Source organism: Dendrobates tinctorius, unplaced genomic scaffold (assembly GCF_039654945.1).
Source record: "Dendrobates tinctorius isolate UK_male_01 unplaced genomic scaffold, ASM3965494v1 ptg000164l, whole genome shotgun sequence".
Taxonomy (NCBI): domain Eukaryota; kingdom Metazoa; phylum Chordata; class Amphibia; order Anura; family Dendrobatidae; genus Dendrobates; species Dendrobates tinctorius.
This window is the reverse complement of record NW_027361831.1, coordinates 6,803,238-6,830,442: the sequence shown is the minus strand read 5'-3', so window position 1 is coordinate 6,830,442 and position 27,205 is coordinate 6,803,238. Positions and strand designations below refer to the sequence as shown.

The 27,205-nt window shown below is 43.6% G+C and overlaps 1 protein-coding gene across 1 annotated transcript in view; it reads left to right on the top strand.

Moving 5' to 3' along the window:
• The first annotated feature begins 510 nt into the window (after positions 1–510).
• LOC141052997 (uncharacterized) overlaps positions 511–27,205 on the top strand; it is a 377,438-nt gene continuing 350,743 nt past the window's right edge. The window contains 3 exon segments of the mRNA XM_073550320.1: positions 511–780; positions 864–987; positions 1,071–1,168. Of these exon segments, the coding sequence (XP_073406421.1) occupies positions 526–780; positions 864–987; positions 1,071–1,168 (477 nt within the window). The 5' untranslated portion in view covers positions 511–525.

Genomic DNA, 27,205 nt, shown 5'->3' with positions numbered 1-27,205 from the left:
CAGTTTCTTTGAAACAAACTGACATGCACAGACCCAATCACTTGAATTTGTCTACGTGTGAAAACTGTCACCACATGTATCGGAGACACGGACGTGTGAAAGAGGCCTAAGTGAAACGAGAATTAGCGCTATGGAAAATGAGCTATGAGAAACGTATTCAGCTGTGGCCTAAAATATATGGGGTTTATTAGTAGATGTAAAGAAAATAATGAATACTCTATAAAAATAAATCTCATATGATTCTAATTATCATCTACAGTAATTATATTATTACACAGGATTCTTTATGATGTTACATCAGCTCATCTTCTTCCCAATCAGATTCCTACAATATCGGATCCTCTCAGTGGAGAGTTTCAATATTAGAGGATTTTTCTGATTTGCCCATCACGGACAGATAGGGACAGGAACAACATGGCGGAGAGGATATTACACCTCACCCTAAAGATCCTCTTTCGGCTTACTGGAGAGGTGAGAGATTCTGATGACGTCACATTACATCATTCTTATCTATGGAAATAACAGATGGACAGAACTGGAGAGGTGAGGACTCTGGAAATGTCTGTAGTGAGATTTATTAATGTGTCTCTCCATAACCAGGATTACACAGTAGTGAAGAAGACCTCTAGTGAGCGCTGTCAGGACCCTGTTTCTGAGGGATGGGGAAGACCCCTGAATCCAATCACGGGGTCTCCACCTCACACCCTGGCACATGAGGATATCAATGACCAGAAGATCATAGAACTCACCTACATGATGATTGAGCTGCTGACTGGAGAGGTGACATTGCCGGGAATGCTGGGATATTATATAGTAACGTTGTGAAGGGACTGGGGGGATGACGGTATCATTGTATGTGTCAGGTTCCTATAAGGTGTCAGGATGTCATCATCTATTTCTCCATGGAGGAATGGGAGTATCTGGAAGGACACAAAGATCTGTACAAGGATGTCATGATGGAGGTTCCCCAGCCCCTCACATCATCAGGTAATAGACAGGACTAAATACACACGGCCTATAATTATGTGTATGTAAAGAATGAATTCAGTCCTTGTATGTGTTTCCTCCAGATCTATCCAGTAAGAGGACAACACAAGAGAGATGTCCCCGTCCTCTTCTTCCACAGGACTGTAAACAAGAAAATCACGATTTTCCTCAGGATCATCAGGTAGGTGGAAAGAACGTGTCATGAGATCTTCCCTATGATCTATGTTCAGTCTTCTTTTATCCACCAGTATTAAATGTTTTATACTTGTGGAGATGACAGGATTAGAGCTGATCATAGATCATGCCATAACATCATGACATAGATCATAGATTACGACTCCTGTTTGTGGGAGTACTGTGCCTAAAAAAACTCTATTTACTCTGCACCCGTGGCTGGGGGAGTACTGTGCAAAAGATCCTCTGTGTACTCTGCACCCATGTCTGGGGGAGTACTGTGAGAAACAGCGGGTGGTTGGAGCTTACTATGCTTGTAAGATTAGCGTCCATGGGAAATAAAACCGGTGGGTGCTATGTCTCCAACTGGTGCAACATATCAACAATAGAAGGAAAAAAGAGGGAGAGCGGCATTTCCAGTGGCTCAGTAAAATAGGGATTTTATTTAGCTAGCCATAAAAAAGACAAACAGGGTTAAAAAAACCTGATGCGTTTCTGGTGTTGAGGATGTCCTTAATGTTCACCATCCAACCTGACGGAACTGGAGAGGATCTGCAAGGAATAATAATACATTTTATTTCTATAGCGCCGACATATTCCGCAGCACTTTACATTTCAGAGGGGATTTGTACAGACGATACACATTACAGTATAACAGTAATCACATAGATCATAACAGATACCAAGAGGAATGAGGGCCCTGCTCGCAAGCTTACAATCTATGAGGGAAAAAAGGTAGACACGAAAGGTGGGTGGTAACAATTGCCCTGATTGTATGGACCAACCATAATGTTAAGTGTGTATCAGTACAGACACAGAGGGCTGATAGATGCATAAAGCATGTGGGAACATGATGCAGGGAACCTGGTTATGGTAAAACTTTTGACTGTGCCACACAGGGATAGATTAGGTTAATATGTTGAGGTGATAGGCCAGTCTGAATAAATGCGTTTTCAGGGCACGCTTAAAATTGTGGAGATTGGGGACTAATCGTATTGACCTGGGAAGTGCATTCCTAAGAATTGGCGCAGCACGTGTATAGTCTTGGAGACGGGTGTGGGAGATTCTTATTATTGAGGATGCTAACCTCAGGTCATCAGCAGAACGGAGCGGTAGGGTGGTAGACTGAGATGAGGGAGGAGATGTAGAGTGGTGCTGAGCCATGGAGAGCTTTGTGGGCGAGGGTAATAAGTTTGTACTGGATTCTGGAGTGGATGGGTAGCCAGTGTAATGACTGGCATAAGGTAGAGGCATTGGTATAACGATTGGCGAGGAATATCATCCTGGCTGCAGCATTCAAGACAGATTGGAGGGGGGAGAGTTTGGAAGAATGGCAGAGGATCCCCAAATCTAGGTGTGAAAAACTTGTTGCATCATTCCCAAGAAGACTCTTGGCTGTACTAGCTCAAAAGGGTGCTTCTACTCAATACAGAGCAAAGGGTCTGAATGCTTATGACCATGTGATATTTCAGTTTTTCTTTTTTAATAAATTTGCAAAAATTTCATAATTTCGGGGGGGGGGGGGGGGTTTCAGTCAAGATGGGGTGCAGAGTGTACAGTAATGGAAAAAAAAACATTTTTGCATTTACCAAATGGCTGCAATGAAAAAAAAGAGTGAAAAATGTAAAGGGGTCTGAATACTTTCCGTACCCACTGTACTTCTCTATTCAGCCAAAAGTACCGACAAGTCCTGTGGGATCCACTCCTGGTAATTTTAATAAACGTGAACTTGCCCACGTTGGCTGTGGACAGGCGGATGCGCCTTTCTGTGATCACACCTTCTGCCGTGCAAACACGTTTCGGCGGTACACTTTCCGCAAGGCAGGCCAGCACCTCCAGGGCGTAAAGGGCAAACTCAGGCCATGTGTCCAATTTGGAGATACAAAAGTTAAATGGGGCAGACCCCTCACTCAGTACGTGGAGACATGTGGACATATACTCTTCCACCATGTTGTTGAAATGCTGCATCCTACTATTAAAGAACGTATCAGATGGTGATGTTGTGGCGTGCTGAGGAAGGTTTTCCACGTTTTGCCCAGGCTAACCCTCCTTCCAAGGTGGTGCCAGTGGCCCAGTTGTGTTCGCTACTTCCTCCTCCTCCTTTGTCTTGTTCTTCCCAAAAACTACCAGCGTGCGCTTGTATTCCTGCATTTTCCGATCTCGCTTCATTTACGCAAGTAAGGATGGTACATTGTCCTTGTAGTGGGGATCTGGCAGGGTAGCCACCTAGTAATTAGCACTGATAACAATCTGCACAACTCTGCGGGTCGATGCGCAGGCACAACAGATTTGATAAGCTAATTGGGTGACTGCGGCCAGAGCATTGATATTTCCCCCACTGCAGAGTGCCGGGTGGCCAGACCTCATTGAAGCAGCTGGCCGGTGACCAATTATCCTAGATGTAGTTCCCTGGCTGACCTGAGGATAAGGGGGGGCGCCGGAGAGCTGCGAGTTCCAAAGTGGAACTGAGAAAGTGGGATATACATAAATCCCCCCCAGTTCTTGGAAGGTTGTTAGCAGTGGTGGGGCATCCAAAATAATCCCCCTGCGATAAATTGTTAGGGCAAGACTAGCTTGCTGTATTTTTGTCACATGGTGCCAGTGGTGGGATAACTAAGATAAATCCCCACTGTGCCTGTGATAGCCGTGTGTCGGCAGTACGTTGCTTCCCTCCGTCCGCTGACATACCCGTGTCAGCAGTGGAATCGTGACAGGTGGTGGTAGGACTTGCGCCAAAACGGTTTCTGTCTCATGTCCAGCTCCACTACATTTATCTAGTGGGCAGTTAGGTAAATAAAATGTCCCCGCCCATACGTATTAGTCCACGTATCGTTATGTGGATCTTGACATTGATGGTGTTAAGGCTGTGCACACCTAATTTTCTATGCAACATGTTCATGCAGGGCAGGGATGGCATGCCTGGAAAAATAGTGGCTGCTGGGAACCACGTACATTGGTTCCTGTGATCCCAATGTATTGTTACCCCTTTATAAATCACTTGTGAGTGTGAGGAAGAGGTCAAGACTACAGCAGAAGAGGGAGCAGGAGGAGGCTCAGATCTTTCCTGTTTTTTTAGAGGTGTACTCCACTTCAGCCAGGTCCACCTCCTCCTTCACTTGGACCTCAGCTTCTCGTTCAAGATAATTTTTTTTATTCTATGTTATTTTAAGTAATTTCCCTAGCCACATTTGTTTGCAAGGCAATTGTCCTTCTCTTACCCCCATTGTGCAGTCCCCTAGCCCGTTCTATGACCATTTTACAGCAGCACCAAAGTTTGGGTCCCCATTGACTTTTATTGACTTCGGGATTAAGTTCTGGTCAAGTTCTGATGACTGATCCCAATTTTGAACTACAGTTCAGCCAACCCCACCATCCACAGGTCCGTACATCTCTAATAGAGATATATTGTATATAACAGTGAATTTTTATGTATCTGTATTCTAGAGGGAGAATATTTTTTTTTCTTCCTATAAAAAATTTAAAATCCCAATGTAATTTTTAATGCTCTTTATTAAATAATGAATATCACAAATCCGCAAATAACATATTTGACATCCCTGTAATCATAACGACCCGCACAATGCAGTGATCAGATTATTTACTGAGATAGGAAAATGGTGTGATTGATATTCTTTCTCTATTAAACCCATTAAAAAATTAATAAAAATGGAACGCTGTAAATGCTACATTTTTTCCACTGCCTTTTATTCTACAAATTTTCTGCAGGTATCTGCAGCACACGACGCAATAACAATCTTCTCTGATTATTGTGTTTTCTGCGTCAATTTTATGCGCGTTCCCTTTTATTTGATGCTGGGGAGAAACGGGGTGCCCTGGTCAGCTAACATGAACCACATGGACCAGAGATCATCCCACAAACACCTGCTCTCCTTTCCCCGTGGGCATACTACTAATCAGACAACACAGGGTGAGGGTAAAACAGTGTGGCAATACTTTATTGAACCACAAAACAGACAAATAACACGTAGACCAGTCCCATCATAATACCCGCTGACTCGGCGGAAGAAGAGAAGCTTTGACTTCAGAGCTTCCAGGGACAACTACCCCACGTGTGGCATGCACAGAGAGGAGGTAATGACAAGCTTAGGAGGCTGACAGTCCATTGAGGTACAAGACCAGTTGACTGAAGGACCACAACTTGGCTTCTCTGAACTTCTGCATGGAGCCAGGTGGCTCAGCGATCACTTGCGCAGATCTGAATTTTTTTTAGCCCGGGCCGTGGTCCCTTAAGCTGGCATCCTGTAGAATGTTAAATCTGTGTCTCTCATGATGGAGAGATGATGTCTTGGCTTTTTCTTGTAAAGAGTCTCTGGTTCTCTTGGCTGTCTGGATGTATATCTGTATTTATTTATTTTACTCATTTATATAGCGCCATTAGTTCCACAGCACTTTACAGACATTATTGGCACTGTCTCACAATCTAAATTCTTTGGAATGTGGGAGGAAACTGGAGAACCCGGAGGAAACTGGAGAACCCTGAGGAAACCCACGGAAACACGGTGAGAACATACAAACTCCTTGCAGATTTGAACCCAGGACCCCAGCGCTGCAAGGCTGCAGTGCTAACCACTGAGCCACCATGCCGCCCTGTATACAGTGGGGCAAAAAAGTATTTAGTCAGTCAGCAATAGTGCAAGTTCCACCACTTAAAAAGATGAGAGGCGTCTGTAATTTACATCATAGGTAGACCTCAACTATGGGAGACAAACTGAGAAAAAAAAATCCAGAAAATCACATTGTCTGTTTTTTTTTTCATTTTATTTGCATATTATGGTGGAAAATAAGTATTTGGTCAGAAACAAGCAATCAAGATTTCTGGCTCTCACAGACCTGTAACTTCTTCTTTAAGAGTCTCCTCTTTCCTCCACTCATTACCTGTAGTAATGGCACCTGTTTAAACTTGTTATCAGTATAAAAAGACACCTGTGCACACCCTCAAACAGTCTGACTCCAAACTCCACTATGGTGAAGACCAAAGAGCTGTCAAAGGACACCAGAAACAAAATTGTAGCCCTGCACCAGGCTGGGAAGACTGAATCTGCAATAGCCAACCAGCTTGGAGTGAAGAAATGTGGGAGCAATAATTAGAAAATGGAAGACATACAAGACCACTGATAATCTCCCTCGATCTGGTGCTCCACGCAAAATCCCACCCCGTGGGGTCAGAATGATCACAAGAACGGTGAGCAAAAATCCCAGAACCACGCGGGGGGGACCTAGTGAATGAACTGCAGAGAGCTGGGACCAATGTAACAAGGCCTACCATAAGTAACACACTACGCCACCATGGACTCAGATCCTGCAGTGCCAGACGTGTCCCACTGCTTAAGCCTGTACATGTCCGGGCCCGTCTGAAGTTTGCTAGAGAGCATTTGGATGATCCAGAGGAGTTTTGGGAGAATGTCCTATGGTCTGATGAAACCAAGCTGGAACTGTTTGGTAGAAACACAACTTGTCGTGTTTGGAGGAAAAAGAATACTGAGTTGCATCCATCAAACACCATACCTACTGTAAAGCATGGTGGTGGAAACATCATGCTTTGGGCCTGTTTCTCTGCAAAGGGGCCAGGACGACTGATCCGGGTACATGAAAGAATGAATGGGGCCATGTATCGTGAGATTTTGAGTGCAAACCTCCTTCCATCAGCAAGGGCATTGAAGATGAAACGTGGCTGGGTCTTTCAACATGACAATGATCCAAAGCACACCGCCAGGGCAACGAAGGAGTGGCTTCGTAAGAAGCATTTCAAGGTCCTGGAGTGGCCTAGCCAGTCTCCAGATCTCAACCCTATGGAAAACCTTTGGAGGGAGTTGAAAGTCCGTGTTGCCAAGCGAAAAGTCAAAAACATCACTGCTCTAGAGGAGATCTGCATGGAGGAATGGGCCAACATACCAACAACAGTGTGTGGCAACCTTGTGAAGACTTACAGAAAACGTTTGACCTCTGTCATTGCCAACAAAGGATATATCACAAAGTATTGAGATGAAATTTTGTTTCTGACCAAATACTTATTTTCCACCATAATATGCAAATAAAATGTCTGGGTTTTTTTTCAATGTGATTTTCTGGATTTTTTTTTTCTCAGTTTGTCTCCCATAGTTGAGGTCTACCTATGATGTAAATTACAGACGCCTCTCATCTTTTTAAGTGGTGGAACTTGCACTATTGCTGACTGACTAAATACTTTTTTGCCCCACTGTATATGTCTATGGAGGTATATATCCTTTTTATAATTAACAACAGTCCTTCATCAGTAAAGGGGAAAAACCCCTTTAGCACGGAGACTACTTTGGTGCTTTTCTGTTGACAATTTTTAAAAATCATGATGTTTTCGTTCCTCTTTCTATGATACACAAGACCCAACTATGGAAAGCAGGAAGGAAACCTGTTTTGCGCACATATTTCATTGCCTCTTTCTCCCCCTTGCACACAGTATAATGTTCCCCCAGTACCTCAATACCTCCAGCCCCCCCCCCAAACACACACATTGTAATAGTACAAGTTACCCCCACAATTATGGCACCACCCACCCTCCTCCTAATAGATAAATCCCCCCTTCCCCCACTCCTGGTGCAGATACAGATGACCCCGGGACACAGTACCGCCCTCCTGGGTCAGGTTCCCAGGTCTGGAGCTGTGGCCCCGGGCCGGTGCTATAGATGTATGAGGGGCTGTTATCTGCGGTGTGAGCTGTACATGGAATGGAGACATTCTGGGGACAGATTATCCCAGAAGTAGAACTTCTTCTCTTTAGTGAATCGAGCTGGATTTTACCTTGTTGTTTTCTCTTTATAGTTTAATGACCTCGTTCTCGGACCCCATTGTTAGGCCCCGGCTGTCATGGCGATATATTGGGAGGTGTCTATGGGGAACACAAGGCTCCCCCTCTGTGGCCCAGATATAATGGAGGAGGTTCTCTGCCTCTGTCTTTCTGCCTCAGATACAATAATGGATGTCGTCTCTCTGTTGCCTCAGATATATAGAAGATGTCTTCTCTCTGTCCTCATCAAGAATGGAAAGGGTTCTCTTTCTCGCTTGCTAAAACTGTGAAATGTATTTTTTTCCTTAAAATCTTTTTTCAGCTTTTTTTCCACAACCCTCATTAGTGAGATCACACAACATACAAGCCTCTGATTGCTCCGGTGATGCCCTGTACTACTGTAGTGCGGGGTATTATCCCTGCCTGTCAGTGTGATACTAATGGCCCCATACACATGAGATAACTGTTGGCCGGACAATCATTCGGCTGATTTCTATTTCTCCCGACTCCCCACACAACTGTCCTACTCGGCCGGGCTTTCCTGTGATCTCTATAAAATGTCTACCATTTGGCATATAAGGTGCACCATGTGTCTCACGCTTCTTGTATGGTGTTTTACAAGCGTTGTTGGTGCCAATTCTATTTTGTAACTTATTAGCACCTATTTATTTCTGGTGTTTTTCATGTAATTTAGGGGCCATTCCATCCAAACTGAACATTCCTGTATCACCTGTAAAAAATAATTATGAAATAATAATAAATATCTAATATTATAACATGGGGTCTTAACTACAACCTGTAAATAAACTTAAACATAATTATTGTCCGATTCAAAGAAACTGACATTTCACCACATAATTTGAAAATACATACTCAAACATATCTGTTTCTACCATTAAAACAAATGTGATATATTTCCCTATAAATTATTTATACATTTTAAGCTGTGTGAATGGAACACCCATAACTATGGAATGGCTCCTAGGGAAATTATCAAAAAACATCATATCCAGAATTTTAAAAAAAACATGAAACTCTACATGTAGATTTTGGCATCAAATCCCTCCTTTCCGCAGTGTTCTTACAAACAGCTTTTATAAATGCCCCAAACTATTATGTGTGTATTAGATATAAGATTTAACGTGATAAAAGATGACATCCCAGGGAAGACGGGAAACATTCCGGTGGTGATGGAGTCAGTGATGGACTCTGGCCAGATATGTTTCTAGAGCCGTAGTAGAAGATGGAGATGTCGTCCTCATCATGAAGTAGTTATTCCTCCTGTCACGTGTAATGAATATCTCCTGCAGTATTGCTAATGCCGATTCCAGGGTCGGTAAATGAGACGAGAATTAGCGTTATGGGAGATGAGTCTATGAGGAACGTATTCAGCTGCCGACTCCGAGGAAGAAACTGCTTGTTGTGTGTGACATAAAATATATAGGAAACTAAATACTGTACAATAATAAATCTCCTGATGTTTCCCTTATTATCTCCAGTAATTGTATTGTTACTCGGGATTCGTTATGATGTTGCATCGATTCATCTTCACATTCAGATTCCTACAATATTATATCCTCTCAGTGAAGATCTTCTGCATAAGCGGATATTTCAGATTTACCCATCAAAGATGAATATGGACAGAGACAAGATGGCGGAGAGGATATTACACCTCACCCTAGAGATGCTCTTCCGGCTTACTGGAGAGGTGAGAGATTCTGATGACGTCACATTCATATCTATGGGAATAAAGGACAGAACTGGAGAGGTGAGGACTCTGGAAATGTCTGTAGTAAGATTTATTAATGTGTCTCCCATAACCAGGATTACACAGTGGTGAAGAAGACCTCTAGTGAGCGCTGTCAGGACCCTGTGTCTGAGGGATGGGGAAGACCCCAGAGCCCAATCACAGGGCCTCCACCTCACCCCCTGATACATGAGGACATCAATAACCAGAAGATCCTAGAACTCGCCTACAAAATGACTGATCTGCTAACTGGAGAGGTGACACTGCTGGGAATGCTGGGATATTATACAGTAATGCTATGAAGGGATCGGGGGATGACGGTATCCTTGTATGTGTCAGGTTCCTATAAGGTGTCAGGATGTCGCCGTCTATTTCTCCATGGAGGAGTGGGAGTATTTAGAAGGACACAAAGATCTGTACAAGGACGTCATGATGGAGGTTCCCCAGCCCCTCACATCACCAGGTAATAGACAGGACTAAATACACACGGCCTATAATTATCTGTATGTAAAGAATGAATTCAGTCCCTGTATGTGTTTCCTCCAGTTGTATCCAGTAAGAGGACAACACCAGAGAGATGTCCCCGTCCTCTTCTGCCACAGGACTGTAAACAAGAAGATCCCGATGTTCCTCAGGATCATCAGGTAGATGGAGAGAAGGTGTCATGAGATCTTTCCTATGATGTGTAGACGGCTGTGAAGATCTTGTGCTCAGTCTTGTTTTATCCACCAGTATTATATGTTTTATACTTGTGTAATGAGAACGGTGGAGATGGCAGGATTAGAGCTGATCATAGATGTGACTTCTCCATCTGTCTGTGACGTTTACAATATTTTTTTCAGGGTGTAGATCTGACCCATATTAATACTACAGAGATATATGTGAGGGGTGATGAGCGGTGTAAAGAGGAAATTCCTACATGCGACTACCCAGGTGAGTAGCAACCACTTATTGCAGAGAAGTCACAGATTCTTCTCAGTCACTGGCTGTCATGATAATGGTGGAGCACGAGCGGGGAACAGCAAGCGGTACTTCCAGTTCTTGTAATCCACGCTAGGAATCATAGGGAGAAAAGAGGAGTGGGAACCGTCTGGTTAAGGCCACGTTCACACTTTCAGTTATTACATCAGTATTTGTAAGCCAAAACCAGGAGGGAGTGAAAAATGTAGAAGTGGTGCACACGTTTCTATTATAGATTTTCCTCTGATTGTTTCACTTCTGGTTTAGGCTCACAAATATAGATGTAAATACCTTTACACACGTTTACCATTGATGTAAATATTTCCAGCAATGAACGCCACCCGGTGGTTGACACTCATAGCAAGTGAGCAATTCTACATACAGGCGATCTGATCATCGCCGATATGTAGCAGAGCCAATCGGATTATGGCAGCTTCTAGTCTCCCATGGAGACTATTGAAGCATGCCAAAAGTAATAAAAAAACAATTTAAAAGAGTCTGCGCTGCTCAGCTTCAGGTTCCAACGTCTCCTCCATCACAAGCGCCGCCCGCAGAATGAGTGATAGCAGTCACTGGTGAAAGTGGACATCACAGGAGCAGATCCCAGAGGAGATGTGACACACCATTTGCGGAAGCCCTAATGTTACAGAATAGCAGGAAACCACAACAGTAGAACACCCCATAAAGTAACTCCATTTTGTACATTAAAACCATCAGTGAATTAATTTATAGGAGTAGTGACTATTTTGACACCTGAGTGTGGGCTTGTGTTTTGCAGGATGAGTAAAACATTTTATTAGTATCATTTTCACCTACCTAACATTTTTTGGTGGCTTTTTATTCCAATATTTGGGAGGCAGAATGAACAAACAGTTGAATACCATATTCCACTGGTTCATGCTATGAGGTCTTCTATTTGACTATTGTTATTAGACCCATTTTTTATGGACATTTTGAGTAGAAATATTCAAAAATATAAATTTCAAGTATATTTTATTCAAAAAATAATAATTAATTTTATTCTTCGCAGATGACTGTACCAGAAGATCAGAGGAACAAATGACCTCTTCAGTTTTTAAATCAGATGAACTTGAGATCACACAGGATACAATTGAAGTGAATTCCATTACTCCAGATACACCATCATTCCTTCACACCAAAGATCTATCATCTGATCTTTTGAAAAAGATCCTATCTTCTGATTCATTACAGAATACTAAGAAAAATAAAAGTCAGAAAAGAGGCATTAAAAAAAGAAATGCTCTTAAATCAAAGAAGCAAATTTCAAGTTCAGAATATGGAAATAGCTTTCCCCTCGAAACATCTTTGGTTAATTATCAAAAAATTCACACAGAGAAGAGATTTTCTTGTTCCACATGCGGGAGAAATTTTAATCAGAAATCAGATCTTGTTATTCATGAGAGATTTCATACTGGGGAGAAGCCATATTCATGTTCAGAATGCGATCAATGTTTTAAAGTGAAATCAAAACTAATCAGACATCAGAAAACTCACACAGGGGAGAAGCCACATCTATGTTCAGAATGTGGGAAATGTTTTACCCATAAATCTTATCTTGTTATTCACCGTAGAACTCACACAGGGGAGAAACCATTTTCATGTTCAGAATGTGGGAAATGTTATGCAAAAAGATCACATCTTGTTACACACCAGAGAACTCATACAGGGGAAAAGCCTTTTTCATGCTCAGAATGTGGGAAATGTTTTGTAGATAATCCAAACCTTGTTAGACATAGGAAAACTCACACAGGGGAGAAGCCTTTTTCATGTTCAGATTGTGGGAAATGTTTTGTAGATAATCCACACCTTGTTAGACATAAGAAAACTCACACAGGGGAGAAGCCTTTTTCATGTTCAGAATGTGGGAAATGTTATGGACAAAGATCATATCTTCTTAGTCACCAGAAAACTCACAAAGAGGGAAAGCCTTTTTCATGTTCAGAATGTGGGAAATGTTTTGTATTGAAATCACATTTTGTTAGACACCAGAAGGCTCACATAGGGGAGAAGCCTTTTTCATGTTCAGAATGTGGGAAATGTTTTAGACTGAAATCTTGGCTTGTTAGTCACCATAGAACTCACACAGGGGAGAAGCCTTTTTCATGTTCAGAATGTGGGAAATGTTATGGACACAGATCATATCTTGTTAGTCACCAGAGAACTCACAAAGAGATAAAGCCTTTTTCATGTTCAGAATGTGGGAAATGTTTTGTATTGAAATCACATTTTGTTAGACACCAGAAGACTCACACAGGGGAGAAGCCTTTTTCATGTTCAGAATGTGGGAAATGTTTTACTAGTAAATCATTTCTTGTTGCACATCAAAGAATTCACACAGGGGAGAAACCATATTCATGCTCAGAATGTGGGAAATGTTTTTTATTTAACTCATATCTTGTTAGACATCAGAGAACTCACACAGGGGAGAAGCCTTTTTTCTGTTCAGAATGTGGGAAATGTTTTACTCGAAAATGGCCCCTTCTTGAACATGTAAAATCCCACTCGGGGGAATCCATTATCATACCTAGAATGTGAAAAATGAATTACTGGAAATGATATTTTGTTGACCATCAAAATTAATGCACATAGGGCAAAACTACTGTATTTTGCCGTTTATAAGATTCATTGGATTATAAGATGCACCTCAAATTTTAAGGGGAAAAAATGTTTTGTTTTTTTTAATAAAATGGTGGTGCTCCTTACAAACCAGTTGTCTTATTGCTTACCATCTGCGCATGCACAACCCCGGCAGCCATTTTCCCAGAGTCCACTGCATGAGCTGAATGTGCATGCACTGTCCAGCAGTGTTGTGTGTGTTTATATATGTGAGCTGCAAAATGCTTATTAATGTTCATGCTGTGACATGGGTGGTAAATATCTGGCCATTTGAGTCCGTGTGTATTGGGAGAGCATGAACTCCCACATAGCTCCCGGAGGAGCTAAAGGACTGCGGAAAAACTGCAGGTGATCCCTGCAGAGAAAGGACTCGTAAGGACTTGTTTGTTTTAACTTTATGCCAGCAAGGCTCTGTTTATTTTGCTGAACCCTGCCAAGGTTTATGCTATCCACAATAAACCAGCAGGTGATTATTCACCAGAACGGTTCCTGTATTTACCTGAGGATGCAGCCAAGTGTGTCAACCCCTCTCATGTCGTGTTTCGGATGCGGGCAGCATTCCAGGATCACGCATAGAGACTGAGGACAACTGCGGGTCCTGGGTGAAATCCGCCATCCCAAATGAGACGTCCGGCAGCATGGAGGAGTTTGTGAAGCATCTCATCCAGGTACAGCAGCGAGCAAGTGAACAGCAGCGAGCAGCGCAGCTGGAGACGAATAAGCTGTTAGCCCAGGGGCTTCAACACCAGCAACAGCAGCAGAAGGTGCTAACACGGCAAATGGAGCTAATCGCAGAGAATGCTTATGTAAGGCCGGCGGTCTCCTCATCTTCTCCAGGTGATTATACATACGTCAGGAAAATGGTAAGACGAGCCTAACAGAAAATGACCATGGGGATGATATTAAATCCTTTTTGACTTGTGTTTGGGCAGGTAGCGGAGCGTGAGAGGTTACCACCAGAACAGTGGGCAGAGGTGCTGGCCCCCTATTTGACTGGTGAACCCCATAAAGCATATTACGACTTAGCCCTCCAGGATGCCAAAGAGTATGGCAAATTAAAAACTGAAATTCTGGCACGCCTGGGAGTGACAATGTAAGGGCTCAGTGACTCCACTGCTGGACGTATGCTGGCGACAAACCCCCACACTCCCAGATGTTTCATCTGTTGCACCTGGTTAAAAAGTGGCTGCAGCCAGAGACTTCCACTCTGGCCCAAATAGTTGAGGGTGTTCGCCCACTCCCTCCCAAGGGCGACCCCCGGAATGCAGATGACTTGGTTGGCTTGGTTGATACCAGGTTGTGGAGAAATCCCTCAGTCACTACTTCCTGTACTGGGATACCTAAAAGGGTGGGCTTACCACGGAGGGTGGCTAGACCCACAACTGGGGGGTGTCCCAATCCTGCTGAAGCATCCCCTAAGGATGGATGTGGTCTGTTGGTGGTGTCACAATCCTGGACACATAGCAGCCCGGTGTCATATGTCCCCTGAACCCATGGACTACAGCCTAGGCAGGCGCTGCTCTAATAAGACCTATCCAGCCTGCAGTGTGGACTGTCAACACAGGGAGGGTCTTCAGTCGTGTGCCGTGTCATCAATCGGGTAATGGTTTTGGGACTGTCGGTCTCTGGAAGCCTGGTGACCCTAATCAGTGCTGCACTGCCCCACCAGTTAATCCCTCACAAGTTTGTGGGCGTCTGCTGCATACACGGAGATGCCAAGGCCTACCCTGTAGCCAGCGTAACCATGGGAACAGACTGTGGTGATAGAGCCTATGAGGTTGGGGTAGTAAAGGACTTAATCCATCCTGTCATCCTGGGGTGGGATTTTGCCCTGTTTTGGAACTTGTGGCAAAAGGGGGAGGTGATGTGCAGAGTGTCCAGGTCAAAAGCCATCAAAATCAGAAGTGATGGAGTTTCACCTATGCGTCCTTGCTGAAGAGGAGGACGAGACGATAACAGAGGAGCCCAGCTTCCCTGACTTATTGATGCCCAAAGAGAACTTTGGGACTACTCAACTTCGGGACCTCGCGTTAAAGCGACATTTGAAAATGTGACTTTGTGTAAAGGGATTGCTCAAAAGCCAGGGCTGAGACCAGGTTCCCTCATTCTGCAGTACATGGCGAATTGTTGTATCGGGTGAACAAACGGGAAGCGAGATAGTGGAGCAGAGGGTTTTAGACATGGCCCTTTCACATGTTTTGGGTAGACATCTGGGGTGGAGAAAACTCAGGAGAGAATATTACAGAGATTAACCCCCGCATGACCAGTCCAGAGAGAGGACAGCAGAAAATAAACTCCGGACTGGACCATGACATCTGTGACATTAATTTTCAATTAACACTGTCAAAATTTGCAAGTCAACATTGGACCCCCCTACACACTGCCCATACATAAAGCTATGTGCCATTAATACCCAATAAATATACCTGCCCATGGCAAATAGTATCACACAGGATAGGATTAGATACACAGCTCAGCAGACAGTATCACACAGGACATAATTAGATACACAGCTCAGCAGGTGGTATCACACAGGATAGGGATAGATACACAGCTCAGCAACAGGATGTGCCAAAGGAGAGGACATTTCATTCTAAGAATTCCACTCATTCCATCTGATATGCGTTTTGATTTTAAACACCTCGAGTTTCCACTTCGACCGGCATTTGCAATGTCCAGTAACAAGGCTCCGGGACAGTTCTTGAAACTAGTAGGGATCAATTTGCAATCTCCATGCTTTTCTCATGGTCAACTTTACGTGGCCTGTTCAAGAGTTGGAACTGCCAAAAATCTGTTCATCTTTGCACCGAAAGGAAAAACCAAAAATGTTTATCAAAAGGCTCTTGATTGAGTTAAAAAAAACCCAATATCAATACTTAGGTAATCGTTTAGTCAATATGTGTTGCAAATCTGTAGTGTTGAATATATGATGTGAAATGTTTTTATGTGCAATATAATCATTATAATTTGCTATAGCTAACCACAGTTAGGTGCTATGCCCAGGCAACGCCGGGCTCTTCAGCTAGTATATATATATATATATATATATATATATATATATATATATATATATATATATATATATACACTCACTGGCCACTTTATTAGGTACACCTGTCCAACTGTGTGTTAAGACTTAATTTCTAATCTGCCAATCACATGGCGGCAACTCAGTGCATTTAGGCATGTAGACATGGTCAAGACAATCTCCTGCAGTTCAAACCGAGCATCAGTATGGGGAAGAAAGGTGATTTGAGTGCCTTTGAACGTGGCATGACTGTTGGTGCCAGAAGGGCTGGTCTGAGTATTTCAGAAACTGCTGATCTACTGGGATTTTCACGCACAACCATCTCTAGGGTTTACAGAGAATGGTCCGAAAAAGAAAAAAAATCCAGTGAGCGGCAGTTCTGTAGCCGGAAATGCCTTGTTGATGCCAGAGGTCAGAGGAGAATGGGCAGACTGGTTCGAGCTGATAGAAAGGCAACAGTGACTCAAATTGCCACCCGTTACAACCAAGGTAGGCAGAAGAGCATCTCTGAACGCACAGTGCGTCGAACTTTGAGGCAGATGGGCTACAGCAGCAGAAGACCACACCGGGTACCACTCCTCTCAGCTAAGAACAGGAAACTGAGGCTACAATTTGCACAAGCTCATCGAAATTGGACAGTAGAAGATTGGAAAAACGTTGCCTGGTCTGATGAGTCTCGATTTCTGCTGCGACATTCGGATGGTAGGGTCAGAATTTGGCGTAAACAACATGAAAGCATGGATCCATCCTGCCTTGTATCAATGGTTCAGGCTGGTGGTGGTGGTGTCATGGTGTGGGGAATTTTTTCTTGGCACTCTTTGGGCCCCTTGGTACCAATTGAGCATCGTTGCAACGCCACAGCCTACCTGAGTATTGTTGCTGACCATGTCCATCCCTTTATGACCACAATGTACCCAACATCTGATGGCTACTTTCAGCAGGATAATGCGCCATGTCATAAAGCTCGAATCATCTCAGATTGGTTTCTTGAACATGACAATGAGTTCACTGTACTCAAATGGCCTCCTCAGTCACCAGATCTCAATCCAATAGAGCATCTTTGGGATGTGGTGGAACGGGAGATTCGCATCAGGGATGTGCAGCCGACAAATCTGCGCCAACTGTGTGATGCCATCATGTCAATATGGTCCAAAATCTCTGAGGAATGCTTCCAGCACCTTGTTGAATCTCTGCCACGAAGAATTGAGGCAGTTCTGAAGGCAAAAGGGGGTCCAACCCGTTACTAGCATGGTGTACCTAATAAAGTGGCCAGTGAGTGTATATATATATAAAAATCACAGTATATTCCCTTTGAAGGTGTTGTTAGAGGCCTCTCCCTCTTTATAGGTGAGCGGCTCCAATAACATTACGTCGCCACACACTCTGCTGCCTCATTATAGTGAATGGATCCCTCGGGGGTTTCATCTGAGTCACGTGACCAAAGTAAGTGGTCAGCGGCGAACGCGGGATAAATGTTTCCAATAAAAGCTTTAACTCAATCCACAAAAAAATCAAGCCCTCATTCAGATCTGTCATCTGTTAACAGAAATATAGGGGGCTTCCACTTACAGGTAGCACAAAGGCTCTGGAAAAGCAAAATGGCTCTTCTTCACCCGCCAAAAGATATTCAGCAAATTCTCGTCTCTGAAACCAAAATGCCCCCCTTCCTTCTGATCAGGGCTGTGGAGTCGGAGTCGTGGAGTCGGAGTCGGTGCTCATTTTGGTGGAGTCGGAGTCGGAGTTGGAGTCGGTATAAAATGGACTGACTCCGACTCCTAAAATATATAATAAATTGGGTACAGTAATTCAATGCAGAATGTGCTGAATATTTTTTCATAGGAGTTTGGGAAAGTTATGAAATGTCCTATAAATGGCTGTTCTATTCCTGATCTAAGGCTACATTCACACACAGCGTTTTTCCTGTGTTTTTTGAGGATACGTTTTTCAGCTGCAAAAGCTGATCATCTTTTTAAAATACCGCATCACCTGAAAGGTTTTTGAGCTCATAGATAATGTTTTCAATAGCCAAAGCAGATTAGAAATCTGCTCTATCTATCCATTTATCCATATCTGTCTATCCATATCGTATCTGTACCAAAAAGAATGAAAACCGGGTAGTACACCAATATATATTCTGTTCTATCTAAATATCTTGATTATTGGATCATAAAAATGATTAAATGTCTGAGGTTCACATTGTACTACAATAAATTTTTCACTTAAATATAAGCAATATGTGTGGGAGTCGGAGTCGGAGTCGCAGGTTTGGCTTACCGACTCCACAGCCCTGCTTCTGATCCCCACAGTGTACCAAAAGCAGGCCGGGATTGCTATTCTGCCCAGACTGGCCCCTTGAAGAAGGAAGGTCCGAAACGTGCGTCGGGGCAGACGTACTCATCCTTGGTGTGTGGCAAGCTCCATGTCTGCTGCTGACCTCCATGGTAATTACCTGTGATTTATTTGGCTTTGTCCTGTTCACTGCATATGTGAGGAATATGGGAGGCTATGAGCAGTCAGTGGGATTGGATTATTATTGTATATATGCCAGTTGGGATTAATTATGGGTTATATCCCAGCTTACTTTATATGCAGTATATGGCTTTACAATGGTGCCCATATGTGTTATCAGGGTTGCAGGGGGCATTTATGCACATGTAATCGAAGTACATGTATCAAAGTACGAGGCAGTTATAACATGGATGAATGTGACACGCATCTCTATTTTCTTCATACAGGTAACCAGCTTTTTCAATCTCTGCTCTGAATCAACTCCTGTGTTTCTCCACTCCATTCAATGTCAGCAAGCAGTTAATCCTGAATGCTATATATGTGTTTTTAACTATGCAAGCTTATATCTGGTAACCAGCTTTTTCAATCTCTGCTCTGAATCAACTCCTGTGTTTCTCCACTCCATTCAATGTCAGCAAGCAGTTAATCCTAGATGCTATATATGTGTTTTCAACTATGCAAGCTTATATCTGGTAACCAGCTTTTTCAATCTCTGCTCTGAATCTACTCATGTGTTTCTCCACTCCATTCAATGTCAGCAAGCAGTTAATCCTGAATGCTATATATGTGTTTTCAACTATGCAAGTTTATATCTGGTAACCAGCTTTTTCAATCTCTGCTCTGAATCAACTCCTGTGTTACTCCACTCCATTCAATGTCAGCAAGCAGTTAATCCTGAATGCTATATATGTGTTTTCAACTATGCAAGCTTATATCTGGTATATAGTTATTTCAACTTACTCTGCTTGTCCCCTTATGTTGTGAGGTCAAGAAACTTTTCAAAGTGCTTTATGATCCATGTAGTGCTGGACATCTGTTTATCTGACCGCAACATTTATTGGGTCCTGCTGTCTCAATTTAGTTTGATTGATTAACAAGAAGAGAAAGCAAAAAAAAAAAGAGATCTAAGCCTTAGCCTCCTATATATTCAGACATAGCTTGGGGGAACATATATGCAGGGGGAATTTAGGCACATGTAATCGAAGTACATGTATCAAAGTACGAGCCAGCTATAACATGGCAGTTAGGGTGGGAGACAGGTAAGACATTTATATACATCTACTCCCTGTACATTTGGATTACAACAAATATATACCATGTGCATTTGTATAATTTATATCCTGGCCGCTGCATTCACACACATCCACCGCCCTGGTTAACTCTCTACACTCCATCCATATCAGCCCCTCACTCCTTTCCTCTCCTATGCATAGCATTCACACTCTGTTCACATTGCTAAATTGCACAGATCCTGTCAGTCCCACCATTCAACATAAGAGACGCTCTCACAAATCACTTAACCATCTGCTCACTCTTTTTATCCTCCTTCTCCTAGTCGCAGGAGACATTGCTCCCAACCCTCGTCCCCCATGTTATAGAAAGTCAAACCCCTAACTGATACACTCAGGAACCCCTCTAATCTTATTAATATTCCCTGCATGCCATCTGTCTCTCTTAATTGTGCACTTTGGAATTCTCGCTCAGTGTGTAGCAAACTCTCCTTCATTCATGACTTTTTCCTTACTAATTCTCTTAACCTTCTGGCTCTTACTGAAACCTGGATCCAGCAGTCAGACACCACCGCTGCTACTGCTCTTTCATACGGGGGACTACACTTCTCTCATACCCCAAGATCAGACAATGGAGCAGGTGGAGGCGTTGGTCTGCTCCAATCACCAAAATGTAACTTTCAGGTTATCCCTCAACTACCCTCACTAATCTTCCCTTCTTTTGAGGTCCATGCTGTCAGACTCTACACCCCCTAATCCATGCGAGTGGCAGTGGTGTATTGTCCTCCCTGCCCTTGTCATCAGTTCCTGGATCATTTTGCCACTTGGCTTCCACATTTTCTCTCCTGTGACATCCCTACCCTCATCATGGGAGATTTCAACATCCCCATTGCTCTTCCCCTCTCCCCATCTGCTACTCACCTTTTATCTCTAACCTCCTCGTTTGGCCTTTCGCAGTTTACTAATTCTCCAACGCATGAAAACGGAAACTCCCTCGACTTGGTCTTCTCTCGGCTTTGTGCAATGGATGATTTTGCAAACTCCCCTCTCCCGCTCTCTGACCACAATCTTCTTTCATTCTCTATCAAGAACTGCCAGGCTGCTCAGGTCACCCCCACTGTCCATACGTATAGAAACATACAGGCCATTAACACCCAGAAACTTATGAAGAACTTGCAGTCATCATTGGCCCCTATCTCCTCCCTCTCATGTCCTGATTCTGCATTGAAGCATTACAATGAAACACTTCAAAGTGCCCTGGATGAATTTGCACCCCCTATAAATAGAACACCACAACACAGACGGCGACAACCCTGGCACACCCTGCAAACACGTTTCCTGCAGCGGTGCTCCAGGTGCGCCGAACGACTGTGGAGAAAAGCCAATCAACAAGAAGATTTCATCCATTATAAGTTTATGTTTAGAACATACAACACTGCCCTTCACCTCTCAAAACAAACCTATTTCAACACCCTCATCACCTCACTGTCCAATAACCCTAAACGTCTCTTTGACACTTTACATTCTCTACTCAACCCAAGAGTACAGGCCCCAACCACGGAGCTCCGAGTTGATGATCTGGCCAATTACTTCAAAGAAAAAATTGACCAGATCCGACAGGAAATTATCTCCCAATCCCCTCATACCATGCACTGTCCTCCCTCCCCCACTGCATCTAGCTCACCCTCTGATTTTGAACCAGTCACAGAAGAAGTAAGCAGGCCCTTTGCATCTTCTCGCCCAAACACTTGCACCAGTGACCCATTTCCGTCACATCTCCTCCTGTCCCTTTCCCCTGCTGTCACCCCTCACCTAACTAAAATATTTAACCTCTCTCTCTTCTGGTATCTTTCCCGCCTCATTTAAGCATGCCATCATACATCCACTACTTAAAAAAACATCCCTCGACCAAAACTGTGCAGCTAACTATAGACCTGTCTCTAATCTTCCCTTCATCTCTAAACTCCTGGAACGCCTGGTCCACTCCCGTCTTATCCGTTATCTCTTTGATAACTCTCTTCTCGACCCTCTCCAATCTGGTTTCCGCTCTTTACACTCTACTGAAACTGCCCTCACTAAAGTCTCTAATGATCTACTAACAGCTAAATCAAATGGTCATTACTCCATGCTAATTCTCTTGGATCTCTCTGCAGCATTCAACACTGTAGATCATCAGCTCCTCCTAGCTATGCTCCGTTCCATTGGCCTCAAGGACACCGTTCTCTCCTGGTTCTCCTCCAATCTCTCTGACCGCTCTTTTACTGTATCTTTTGCCGCTTCCTCCTCCTCTCTCCTTCCCCTTACTGTTGGGGTTCCTGTTATGAATGGGAAACCGAGGAGGAAAAAAAGACAACAAGCTAAGTGTCAGAAAACCAGAAAAGTTGGTAACTATGCAGATTGCAGATCCCTGATCTTACCCGCACAACTAGCAGCAGTCGTGGAGTGTTCCTACGTTGGTCCTAGATGCCTCGTCACAACCGGAGAACAACATAAGCCTAAAGCAGGAAAAGAGGAAAACTAACTGCCCCAGAGCAGACCCCAAAGGAAACACACACAGCCCCCCACATGTATTGACGGTGAAGCAAGATGAAAATACAAAGGCAGGAAAATAGGCTGAGCAAACGATGGGGCCCGGCTAACTAAAAAGGACAGAAAAGGAAAGACACTGTTTGCAATCTGCCAAAAAAAACCTACAAAAATATTGTCCAACACTTCTGATAGCAAAATTAACCGTGAAGTCACTAGACTTCTAAACCTATATCAGCACTCTGAAATATTCTGAGACAGAGCAAAAAAAGAGGCCAATCTAATAATGGAAAAAAGCAGATTGGCAAATACTGATTAATAGGAGTGGAATTTCAGCATAGCCCCAGCAGGGGCAGGTTGATTACATAAAAAACTGAATTGACCAACAAGTGCAAGTGTGAACAATAGCAAAAAACAAACTTAACTTGAGAAGACTGGAAGAGAGCTGAAGTCCAGGACCTGAGAAGCAGACTGAATCACCAGCACCCGGATAGGGCGTCGGCTGTCTTATATCCAGTCTGATACTCCAGAGATCCAATCGTTATCTTCCTCATCAGCTGGCAGATCACTAACACTTAGACCAATCGCACTACCTCCTGTTGTGAGCTCATCTGTTCATTCACCTTTTGTGTCCGAGGATCTCCCTCTTCTGGTGAAGGAAGGTAGTGAGGCTGATTTGGATGAAAGAAACCAAACATCTGATCAGGTGGATTGTGACTGGGTAATGGGAACTTCAGACTGGATATAAGGCAGCCGACGCCCTTCTGAGTGGCTGGTGATTTCTCTGCTGGATTCTTGGAGACCAGTCTGATTCCTGCTTCCCAAAGATAAGTTTTTGCTCTGCTATTGAACTTATTAGTTTTGGCTTTGTTTTCCTTGTTTCCTGAGTTCAGCCATCCCCGGCTGGGGGTGTGCTGGATTCTTTTTCCTTGATCAGTGTTCTATTTTTGCTCTGCTTTCAGAATATTCTGAGTGCTGATATAGGGTTTGAAGTCTAGTGACTTCAGGGTCCTTTTTGCTTATCAGTTGTGTTGGTAATATTATAGCAGGGTTTTCTCGGATTGCAGACAGCAGCTTTTCTGTCCTGTCCTTTTTAGTTAGCTTGGGCCCCATCGTTTGCTCAACCTATCTTTCTATCTGTGTTAGTGTTTTAATCTTGCTTCACCGTCATTATATGTTGGGGGCTGCCTATTGCTTTGGGGTCTGCTCTGGGGCTGTCAGTTTTTCCCTTTTCTCTCTTTAGGCTTATGTAGATCTCCGGCTGTGACGAGGTGTCTTGGATCACCGTAAGAACACTCCACGGCTACTGCTAGCTGTGTGATAGGATTAGGGGTCTGCAATCCGCTAGTTTCCAACCTCTCTGATTTTCTGGGCTGAGCTTGTGTTTTGTTTTTTCCTCCTCGGTGACTCAATCATAACAGAATTACCAGCCATACCGCAGATTCTAGGGTACTCAAAAGCAGGAAGGAATTGTTAAAAGAAGAAAAAAAAAAAAAAGAAAGAAAAGTGTCAGAATTTTTTTTGTGTGTGTATATTTTTTCCTCTTTTACTCTGAGGCCGTAGGAGGAATATTTTTTCTGATGGAGTTTAAGCAATTGTCTGATAGTGTGGAGCAGCTTGCTGCTGAAGTGCGAGGAATTTCCGCCTATCTTGCTCATTCACACGCTGCTGAACCAAAAATCCCCACTCCTGATGTGTTTTTTGGGGATCGGTCTAAATTTTTGAATTTTAAGAATAATTGTAAATTATTTCTTGCCTTGAAGCCTAACTCATCGGGGAACTCTGCGCAGCAGGTTAAAATTGTCATCTCCTTGCTGCACGGCGATCCCCAGGACAGGATTGGGCGTTTTCTTTAGTACCAGATGATCCTATTCTAACAAATGTGGACGCATTTTTTCAGGCCTTGGGGTTGTTGTATGATGAACCTAATGCGAGTGATCAAGCTGAAAAGACCCTGTTGGCATTGAGCCAGGGTCAAGATTCTGTAGAACTGTACTGTCAAAAATTCCGAAAGTGGGCGGTCCTCACCACTTGGAATTATGGTGCCTTGGCAGCTCTCTTTCGGAAGGGTTTTGTCAGAAACCGTAAAAGATACTATGGTGAGATTTCCTGTTCCCTCTGGTCTTGATGATTCTATGTCATAAGCCATTCAGGTTGATCGGCGTTTACGTGAACGTAAAATTACACGGGAAATGCTGCCACCTGTTGAACAAATGTCTGAACCTATGCAATGTGATAGAGTTTTGTCTAGGGCGCAACGTCAGGAGTTTAGAAGACGTAATAAGCTGTGTTTTTTCTGTGGAGATGCCTCTCATATTATTTCTGTCTGCCCTAAACGAGAGAAACGTTTTGCACACACATTTGCTGTAGGTGGTGTACAACCTAAGTTTCTTCTGGCAATTACTCTGATCTGCTCCCTCTCTACATTTTCCGCTAAAGCCTTTGTGGACTCAGGAGCGGCCTTGAACCTAATGGATTTGGATTTTGCTAAACGTTGTGGTTTCCCTATGACACCCCTGCGGACACCTATTCCTTTGAGGGGTATTGCTGCTACTCCGTTGGCGAAGAATAAACCTCAGTTTTGGACCCAGGTGGTAATGCGGGTCGCCCCAGACCATCAAGAAAATTGCAGATTTTTGGTGTTGCATAATTTACATGATACCATCATTCTGAGGTTCCCCTGGTTGCAAATCCATAATCCAGTTTTGGATTGGAAATCTGTGTCTGTGGTGAGTTGGGGTTGTCGGTGTGCTCTTAGTGACACTCCTGTTTTCTCCACCTCTCCCCAGTCGCATGAGGTTCCTGACTATTTGGCTGATTGTTATGATGTGTTTAGTGAGAGTAAGTCTGCGTCTTTGCCTCCTCATAGGAGTTATGACTGTGCAATTGAGCTGAGTCCGGGGTGTAAATTTCCCAAGGGTCGACTTTTTAATTTATCTGTACCCGAACATGAGGCTATGCGTTCTTATATTAAGGAGTCATTGGAGAAGGGTCATATTAGACCATCCTCTTCACCCTTGGGTGCTGGGGTTTTTTTTGTGGCCAAGAAGGATGGTTCATTAAGGAACTGTATTGACTATCGCTCCCTTAAAAAAATTACTGTTAAATATCAGTATCCGTTACCCCTGATTTCTGACCTATTTTCTAGAGTTGAAGGTGCTTGCTGGTTTACCAAGCTTGACCTCAGGGGGGTGTATAATCTTATTCGCATTAAGCATGGGGATGAATGGAAGACAGTGTTTAATACTCCGGAGGGACATTTTGAGTACCTGGTGATGCCTTTTGGGCTCACTAACGCCTCTTCTGTCTTCCAGTGCTTCATGAATGATATTTTCCGGGACTTTGTGGATAAGTTTCTGATCATCTATCTGGATGATATATTGATCTTTTCCAGGGATTGGGACTCTCATGTGGAACATGTTCGGACTGTGTTCCGGATTTTGAGGGAAAACTTCCTGTATGTTAAGGGATCGAAATGTCTTTTTGGGGAACAGAGGATTTCATTTTTGGGATTTATTTTGTCTCCGTCAACTATTGAAATGGACCCGGCCAAGGTACAGGCCATTTATGATTGGGTTCAGCCCACTTCTTTGAAGGCTCTCCAGAAGTTTTTGGGGTTTGCTAATTTTTATCGTAAGTTTATAGCCAATTTTTCTGTTATTGCCAAACCATTGACTGATTTGACTAAGAAGGGCGCTGATTTGCTGAATTGGTCTCCAGAGGCTGTTTCTTCTTTTCAGGAGCTGAAGCAGAGGTTCACTTCTCCGGTTTTGCGACAACCCGATGTCTCTCTTCCATTTCAGGTGGAGGTGGATGCTTCAGAGACTGATGCAGGAGCTGTTTTGTCCCAAGAGGATCCTGTAACATCTAAAATGAACCCCTGTGCCTTCTTTTCCCGAAATTTTTCTCCTTCGGACCGCAACTATGATGTGGGGAATCGAGAACTGTTGGCCATGAAGTGGGCATTTGAGGAGTGGAGACATTGGTTGGAGGGAGCTAGACATCAAGTTGTGGTCCTCACTGACCACAAAAATTTGATCTACCTTGAGTCGGCTAAACGCTTGAATCCGAGACAGGCCAGGTGGGCCTTGTTTTTCACGTTTTGATTTTGTGGTCTCCTTTCTTCCGGGCACTAAGAACGTTAAGGCTGATGCCCTCTCTAGGAGTTTTTTGGCTGATTCTCCCATTGTGACCAAGCCTGCTACCATCTTAGGTGAGGGGGTGGTTCTTTCTGCCATCTCGCCCGATTTGAGACGTGCTCTGGAGAAGTTTCAGGAGAATAAGCCTGAGCGTTGTCCCAATGGTAGGTTGTATGTTCCTGACCAGTGGAGGAGGAAAGTGATGTCTGAGGTTCATTGCTCCGCATTGGCTGGTCATCCAGGTATTTTTGGTACTAGAGATTTGGTGAGTCGGTCTTTTTGGTGGCCTGCCTTGTCTCGTGATGTCAAGAATTTTGTGCAGTCCTGTGGGACTTGCTCCCAGTCTAAAACTTGTTCTCGTTCTAGTGGGTTGTTGATGCCTTTGCCGGTGCCCAGGAGGCCATGGACCCATATTTCAATGGATTTTATTTCTGATCTGCCTGTCTCTCAGAGGATGACTGTTATCTGGGTGATTTGTGGTAGATTCTCTAAGATGGTCCATCTTGTACCACTCCCTAAGTTGCCATCTTCCTCAGAGTTGGTGCCCTTGTTTTTGCAACAGGTGGTTCGCTTGCACGGGATTCCTGAGAACATTGTATCGGACAGAGGAGTTCAGTTTGTCTCTAGATTCTGGAGGACCTTTTGTTCCAAGTTGGGAATTCAGTTGTCTTTCTCCTCTGCATTTCACCCTCAGACCAATGGACAGAC